This window comes from Brugia malayi (assembly GCF_000002995.4).
Source record: "Brugia malayi strain FR3 genome assembly, contig: Bm_072, whole genome shotgun sequence".
NCBI lineage: Eukaryota > Metazoa > Nematoda > Chromadorea > Rhabditida > Onchocercidae > Brugia > Brugia malayi.
In genome coordinates this window covers 6,026-14,476 of record NW_025062341.1, presented here as the reverse complement: position 1 = coordinate 14,476, position 8,451 = coordinate 6,026, and the positions used below count along the sequence as shown (strand labels likewise).

Below are 8,451 nucleotides of genomic sequence, written 5' to 3'. Positions count from 1 at the left end.
AAGAAAAAATAATAATTCAATAGAGAGACATCCTATCATCTCATGATCTCATGTTATTTCTATAATTATATTCATCAGAATATTGAATAGAGGAACACAAACGTAAAACATTTTTTCTACGGTTTTATCCCGGATAATACGCTTATCTTCTTGTGTTATTATCAGTGTACTTCCTGTTCACAACAAGCTCATCTCATCATCGAAATTTCAACATTAAACTAGAACTTATACTTTATATTAGGAACAAATTTAAGCCTTACGACACTGCATATTTTTCGATCAGATGCCTCGAGTTATTGTTCATCCAATCATCCTTACTATCATCAACTGACATTCAAATATCCGGAAAGCGGGAGGGATAATATGGTCACTTTCATCCAATATGCATTGCAGAAAACACAATACTGCTATAGAATATTATTTGTCAGGAGATTTTAGCAATACAATGACACAATAGCCATTCAATAGAAGACAAAATAAAAAGATAAGAATGCGAGAAAATATGACTTTATGAGAGTGAAATATTTATACATATAAAAGAGAAAATGATATGAAATTAAATATAAAAGGAATGAAGAGTATTCATTGAGAATTCATTAATAAGAGTGATTCTAGAGATATTTAACTCTTTCAAATAGTTCCCTTCATTCAACCTTAATTATAAACATCAAATAGACAACGATGGCTCAAAAGTAACTTAAATAACTTCATCTTTACAATCACAAAGTTCCCAGAATTATTAAATCAGGCATTGGTTATTATTTGCAACACTGTAAATAAAACACTAAAGAATAATTGAGAAAAGAAAGAAATGTTTGATTTATATAATATCAAAAAATTGATCGTTCTGGGGGAGAATCCAGCTATACTATAGTACAATGTATTATGTAAATTGTAAATTAACAACTTATTGTTGTAACAATAATAATAATGATAATAAATAATAACAATAATAGCTTCTTTGTTGCCTAAAAGGCATTTCAACATTAACTAATCAGCATTGCCTGTACGGATTTTTTTCATTCTGAGAGCCGTGTTTTATGTGGAGTCTTTCATGTTGGGGGGCGTTAGCAAGTGCGAGAAGTCCGGTAGCAATTGCCTTTGGCTGTTTTTTTCCGACTAGTTGTTTAGTGGCAGGAGATAGGAAGTAGTGGCAGTGCATACAATATGCCTCTGTTTGAGTAATGAGTCAGGTTAAATTCCGTCAGTGGTGTTGAAGTCTTACTGTATTTAGCAAAGTACAGTGGTTGGAAATAGAAGAAACCGCAGGTTGCAAAAACAGCGTTTTGTTTTACAATTAAAGGAGTTAAAGTTGAAAAGACATTTAGTAAATAATAAAATGAAACTGAGAAGCAAAACGATAGTGGTGTTACATTTTGGTTTACCCCTATGTTGCTAGTAGCTAAACAAATATACAGCCAAGTTCGTTGTGGAAAGTGCACAATATTAAATATAGTCAGTGGTTTTTATTTTGAAAGAAAAATAAGTTATAAGCAACGACCATATTCACAAAAAGAAGTAGTTTATCAGCACTGAAATAATATTTGAGAATATGTCGCTATGGTGCTAATAAATGTTGCAAATAATTGAGAATATGTCGCTATGGTGCTAATAAATGTTGCATTAGCTTTGCTAAACTGTTTGGTAGTATTGCCAAGCTGTTTCGATCCGGCGAAGCTTTGCTTAAATGGTGAAATGTGTGTAAAGCAAATCACGAATAAAGTTCATTTAACTTTGGTTAGCTTTTTCCTTTGCATTTACCCTAATTATTTTCAGTTAAGTTAATCAAGTAATTTAATAAGAAATAAATTTCATTCATTAATTCAGGAAATCACTACACCTTATTTTATAAAATCGTGTTAACTCTGAAACTTTTCTATATTTTATTGTATTGGGATTTGCATTCATCATGCTATTCTCTCATCCAAGATATTTTTTTCATGTTCATGTTAAAACATACTTCATATCCCAATTGATTTTTTAAATTTTGCGACTTACTTTTTTCTTGCGATCACTCTTATTTACATCGGTAATTTGATGCAGTACAACATGAAACATATTCAAAATTTATTTACCCCTTTTTTCTCTATCAAACATTGTGAAAATTGATTTCTTAAATATATTTGATTTAAATATATCTAAAATATGTGCAATATATTTGATTTCCTACATAAATTTGTCCAATATTTAAATTTAAATTTTATTTCAGTATTTTTTTTTTTTTTTTTTTATTTCAGTAAACGGAATATTTCAGTGTTCATGCTCAGTAGGTTATGGTGGTGAAAAATGCGAAATTCTTTACGTTTGGAAGGCATTTCCTCATTACCGCAATGTAAGTATGTGTTGTATAAATGTAAGTATAAATGGATCTGCTATATGCTCTATGGGATACTTCGGTCATAACTGTGAATATACTTTCGATAAGTTGGTTTATTCTTTTATTGTTGTTTATTGTCTTCAAAAAATTTTGATTTCACTGCTATCAAAACCCTCTTTTATTTAATCTACGCTATGAGGATACTTTTATTATTTAAACATGTCATTTTTGCTACTATGCTTCCATTTATTTCAAACATCTCATCATCCGTCTAATTTATCTTAGTTTGCATTTTTCTTGCAGTATGTTTTGAATTGCACCGTTTTATTTATCTTTATAGATGGAGTTAATTTGTAACTTTGAAATCAAATCAGTATTTAACTTTCTATAGTCTGCTTTTATTTTTTGAAAATAATTTATAGCGGTTGTTGATAGGTGTAAGCTTGGCAACATTTGCAGAAATGATGGTACTTGTATTGATGGTATTTGCTTTTGTACTGATGGTATGTCTGTCAATTATTTTCTTATTAATCATCACACTAAAATGTCATGCAGTCAGAAGCTTTGGCATAATTTGCAATTTGTAGTCCAGTTTTTTTTTTTTTTTTTTTCCTTTTTTAGGGTTTAGCGGCAAAATTTGTGAGAAAGAGATGACTATTTACGAAATGGATGTAAGAACATCCGGAATTTTGTGCACTGCGTTTTGCTGATGGAATGTAATAATGAAAAGTTTTTTTGATAGTTTCGATTGTGTTGTGAGTATTCAAAAGTATAGGTAAGCAGTACTGTAATTTCTTCTTGGTCGTAAACAGATTTGGTTGCATGGTATCGCAGAATCAAATTTAATCAAGTCTTAATTTTTCCCAACTAACACTTTTTTTTTAAAAAAAAAAAAGGAAATTTATCATTTCATCTAGACTTTCTAATTACTATGTTTGCATTATTTGGGTGGGTAATGTGATGAAAAATGTGCAGTAGCGGAATGCAGATATGATCGTATAGATTGTGATAGAAATATACTTCTTCGTAATCTAACGGATAGCAGTACCACTGGCATCGTTTTCAAAGGACCCCCACTTAATGTTCTCGACAAAACATATTCAACTTCTTGCAAAACTTGCATAGATAGGTTGCTAAGATTTTTTATGCATTATGAAAATTGTGAATTATTCATAACATATATTATGAATAAGATCATAGGTGCATTAATACAAAATATCTAATATAGAGAATAGTAAAAATTTCCTATTTCAATTTCTAAATGATTCAACAAAAAATTAAATAGTAGTCCAAATTTTCAAAAAATACATAATCCAGTACATTTGGCCTTAGATAGCAACAATAAAGCTTGGATTTATGAGTGGTCATTTGAAAATGGAGTTGGGAAAGAGATCAATTTAGGAGAATTGGGAAGTGTCAAGATAAAGTACTTATTTTCATTTAAATAATTTTTTACGTTCAACCGGATCTTCACGCTTTCCTCCTGTATGTTCCACAGAATTTTGAGTAAATAAAATTTAGTGTTTGCATTAATCTAAAAAAGATTTGTAATGAATATGTAGTGCCTTTAATAATGTTCCGTGCATTTAATGTTCCTTATCCAAGGCTTTCCAGTTGTTAGCCGGGCCATAAATTATTATGTGTTTTATGAGAATATTTTTAATATGTCTTGCGGTTATTAATGATACTGGTCGTTATTCGTCCATCTTTACAAGAGTTCGACTAACTAATTATTTTTAATTTAGTAATAATGCGAAAACTTATAAGGCCAGGTTCATCTTAACTTGAAAAATTTTCAGGAATGCAACAGTTGTTTTATATTAGGTGGATATTGATTCGAAATTTTGTGAATAGTGTCTCCATTTGAACACGACAAATGTTTTAACTGTTTCACTGACTTTTTTGGTGCAGTCGCCTATCTTCATACTGCCTTGTATGATGAGGTTGTTCTTCATACAATCTGATCTTTAATATCTGATTTTCAACTTTTGTGTTTTCTCACATACTTCATCTCACTAATTCTATTCCATTGAGTTTTTTCCACTTGAATTTGAAGCAATATTGCCAAATTTTAATTCTAGTCAAGAATCGAATAAGCTTGGGTGACATCACTGTTGAAGGATTTTTCGTAGAAAGTGATAGAAGTCGCTCTCTTCCAGTTTTTGCCTCTTCATTACGTGTTTTGTCTTCATTGTAATAGGATATATGGATTTTTCGGTGTGCTGAAGAAACAGAATATTGGGAAAAATCATACTTCTGTTTGGAAAGCACCGTGTCAACCTAGCTATTTTAAACTCAGATTCTGACTACTTTTAGTCTTTTCAAACAACATAGAAGCATTTGGATGGATTGGTTTCAAAAGTAATAACACATTTATGAAAATCGTTTTAAATGAAGCATTCCATGAGACATTATTATAAATAGTCACTGTTATAATAATGCTCAAGTTATTGGTTTATGTAAACGAACTGATTAACAGCAGTAAAGAAAACCAAAAACTAAAATTGACACAAGAAAGAAGCAAATATAATATAATTTTAATGGTAGGTTACAATGAGAAGATCACTCTATAGCAAAAATTGATGTACACAGTATAGACACACACAGTAACACTGTTAATAAATTGAGGAAATAAGACTAAATAATGAGCACACAGTTTAAATAGTATGTACAGGAAAAAAGAATATTTTAACCTTTATTTGAGACGATTCCTTTTATATAATTGTTTCCTGCTTAATTTATATTCTTATCACGTTTCTCGCATTGTACTATCAGTAGAATTGGTTGAGCTGGCTATTCTTTCCCTATTTCTTCTTGATCCTTGAATTGTCGTTGAGTATCGTAACTGTCGTTTTGCTTGTCGTTGTTTATTGCCAGATTATTATAGTTGCCGTTGCATTTCTCTACCCGTTAAATTTCCTCGTCATTTTTCGTAATTCACATCGTTTAATATTCAGCTTGGATAAGTAAACTTTCATTGTTGTTGTGGATAATTTTTCACACTTCAAACTTGGGCAATTAAACCGCCGATGTTGTCTTATTGGTGTCCTAAGAACTAATTCCTCTTATCTGTCCTCCTATTCGTTTTCTTCTAACGCAACTTAAGCACGCCCTAACATCACTATTCTTTAACTCGTCGACCCCATATAATGATCCATATCAAGAAATTGCTCCGCTTATATCGCTGAGAACCCTTCTTTGTTCAGGTCTAATATCTACATCGTATCAATTATCTCATTGTGCTTTTTCCTTCGCTTCGTTGCTTGTAAGGATGACTCCGTTGTTAGCGACCTCGTTTGTTCTTTATTAACTATAATATCTTATATACATATATATACAATCCTTATTCTTTAGTTACCGTAATAGTACCTTCGGCCTATTTGCAGACATTCCGGACCTGGGACGTGATTTCTTGTTGTGGAATGATATTGATCCATCATCTAGCGTCGTGATTTTTTCTGACATTTTCATATCCTGTTCATCTTTCGTGCTTCCTTCGTTCTCATCTTCTTCGGGCATTTCCGTTTCATTCGTGTCTTGCAGAGGATAATAAATTTATGGGTCGTATAGCTGTATTTTCGTTTGGAAGTTTAAATTCAACAGCTCTTACTTTTTTGTCTCTTTCCCCTTTTAAGCTTATTATTTTTGTTAGTTTCCAAATTCCTCGTAGAATTCCTGATTCATCTAATAATGCAACTTTTTTTATCCGTGTTTTTTTTTTTTTTTTTTTTTTTATATGTGGGGATTCTCTTAAATCGGTAGCATTTGACGTTGTGTGTTTTCCACTGGTTTTTAATATATAGCCATAAAAGCCATAAATAGCCATAAAATAGCCATAAAAATCTGGTGCAATTTTTATTAAAAATCTGATGCAGTTTCTATCAGTCGGTTTTAATTCCGGCTGTAAAAAACGCCTATAGTGTTATTGTAATATGTTGTTTAAACTTTTGTCATTTCTCAAATGAGCCGAAATGTCGCAAACTACTCTATATACTACTCTAAGTTTCGTTTTTCTTTGTTAAGTGTAAGAATCTCATGATATGGAAGATAATGTATTATACCTTCTTGATCCATCTCTGGGGTAACTTCTTCAATCATATCACACGCTAGTTGTTCTCGAATAGTGCTTTGAAGTAACTTTGGTTCATCTCGTAGTCTTGCTATAAGTGATCTAAGTTTTCTTAAACATAACCCATAATGACTTTTAAGATTTATCTTTGTTTCTTTTCAAGGCCAACTAAGTGGAGACGAAATTTATTCGTTTGGCTTTACTTGGTTTTATGAAATTGAAAAAGTAGTTAGCTCTGATAAGTAAGTCCGATTTTTTCCACTCACTATGGAGCTCATTTAGTTGTTCAAGATTCTGATCAGAAAGATTTGTTACTTGCAGATTGTTGGTAAGATGATCAATTGTACTGACTTCCATCTGAATCATTTCCTTGTTGCTTAATCTGATTCTCACTACCTCTTCATTGTTTGAAATTCCAAATCCTTCTATATGAAGATTTTCATTTTTTCCTTTAATTTGCAATTGGTTTGCTAAGTTTTCCGACATGAATGACAACTGTGATCTTGTGTCGAAAAATGCCAGTATTTTAGCTTTCATTCCAAATTTTTGTCGATTTACTATTGTTACTTTTCGACAAAGCAGTAGGACGTTGTATTTCGTTTGTATATTTCGATCTGCTACAGCTTGATCGTTTTTACTTCTTCTTCTCTTTGATTTATATTTGTAACCGCCTTTGATTTGTTTTGTTGTGAAAAAAAAAGAAAAAAAAAAAGTGGCACAAAGAGGTGATTTTGCTTACAACTGAAACAACTCTTTTGATTTGTCTTACAAGTTTCTTGTGTTATACCTCACTTTTAAAAAATTTCTACAGGCTTTTAGAGCGTTTAATCTTACAAGGCGTCTCAGTGATCTCGATTGAAAAATGCACAAGGTCTTGCCTTTTTTATTTGTGATTTCCTTTTCAAATTGTATTGCTGATGTTCCTTTTGGTTGATTGAATTGAATTCTTCTGTTGCACGTTGTTTTTTTCATTGTCTGGTTTCCTAGTCCGTAAATTTGGTTAATCGTTTCTTGATGTACCGCTGCTTCAAATCCACTCCAGAATTCTCTTCATTGCTTCGGATCTCATCAAAATTTTTAAAGGTAAGACGTGGTAATTTAATTGTTAGTGGACGTCTTACTTCTGTTGATCCTTGCTCTTGTTGACTTAGTATTCTATCCGATTCAGAATTATTTCGCGCCATTCGTTCCATTGTTTGTTGTAGACAGTGCATCGTTGCTTGAATATTATTAATATGTAGCTTAAGTGATATTAATGTTTCCCAGCCATCTTCAATTAATTTCAGAATTCCTTGATCGCCTTTAACCATTGTCGCATTCTTCTTCTTGTAGGTTTAGCTGTTACCTTTTGTATGAATTCCAGCCATTTTTATTATTTCTTTCGAGTGTCGTTATTTGCTTCTCTTTAAATTTTCTTTCTTGTTCTTTACATTGCTCGTATTGGTTTTCAATCGGCAGATTAACGTTCATTTGGATAACTTTCAATTGTTTAATCTCATTGAGCGCCTTTTTTAATATATCTTTCATGGAGTTGGCACTTATTACTATGCTCGATGACATTTCTTTTTTCTTTTTGTCTTCTGTCTTCTAATGATATTGTTATATCTGTAGAGAAATGATGTGAGTTAATGAATTAATCAAAATGTCTTCTAGTGATATTGTTATATCTGTAGTGAAATGGTATGGGTTATTGAAGTAATCAATATGTTTTCTAGTGATCTTGTTATATTGGTAGAGAAATGGTATGAGTTAATGAAGTAATCAAAATGTCTTCTAGTGATATTGTTATATCTGTAGAGAAATGGTATGGGTTATTGATGTAATCAGTATGTTTTCTAGTGATCTTGTTATATTGGTAGAGAAATGGTATGAGTTGATGAAGTAATCAAAATGTCTTCAAATGATATTGTTGCATTTGCAGAGAAGTGGCATAAAAAAATCGATATGTCTTCTAATGATATTGTTATATCTGTGGAGAAATGGTTTGAGTTAATGGATTAATCAAATTGTTTTAGTGATATGTTATATTGTAGAGAAATGGTATGAGTTATTGAAGTAATCAAAA

The 8,451-nt window shown here is 31.2% G+C and overlaps 3 protein-coding genes across 3 annotated transcripts; 1 reads left to right on the top strand and 2 right to left on the bottom strand.

The window, feature by feature from the left end:
- Positions 1 to 3,297: 3,297 nt before the first annotated feature.
- Bm12228 (Uncharacterized protein) lies at positions 3,298 to 3,540 on the top strand (the record flags this gene model as incomplete). Its single annotated transcript, XM_043083010.1, has 1 exon — positions 3,298 to 3,540. A coding segment is annotated over one exon (243 nt), but the record flags the coding sequence as incomplete, so codon positions are not given.
- A 1,680-nt stretch (positions 3,541 to 5,220) lies between these two features.
- On the bottom strand, positions 5,221 to 6,743 carry Bm8237 (Uncharacterized protein; the record flags this gene model as incomplete). The annotated part of the gene is made up of 4 exons (XM_001893100.2): positions 5,221 to 5,365; positions 5,676 to 5,853; positions 6,379 to 6,477; positions 6,653 to 6,743. 4 exons carry the CDS (start codon positions 6,741 to 6,743, stop codon positions 5,221 to 5,223), a joined length of 513 nt encoding a protein of 170 aa, XP_001893135.2.
- Positions 6,744 to 7,369: 626 nt separating this feature from the next.
- On the bottom strand, positions 7,370 to 7,696 carry Bm8238 (Uncharacterized protein; the record flags this gene model as incomplete). Its single annotated transcript, XM_001893101.1, has 1 exon — positions 7,370 to 7,696. The coding sequence occupies one exon, from the start codon at positions 7,694 to 7,696 to the stop codon at positions 7,370 to 7,372; it is 327 nt and encodes a 108-aa protein (XP_001893136.1).
- Between the last annotated feature and the right edge of the window lie 755 nt (positions 7,697 to 8,451).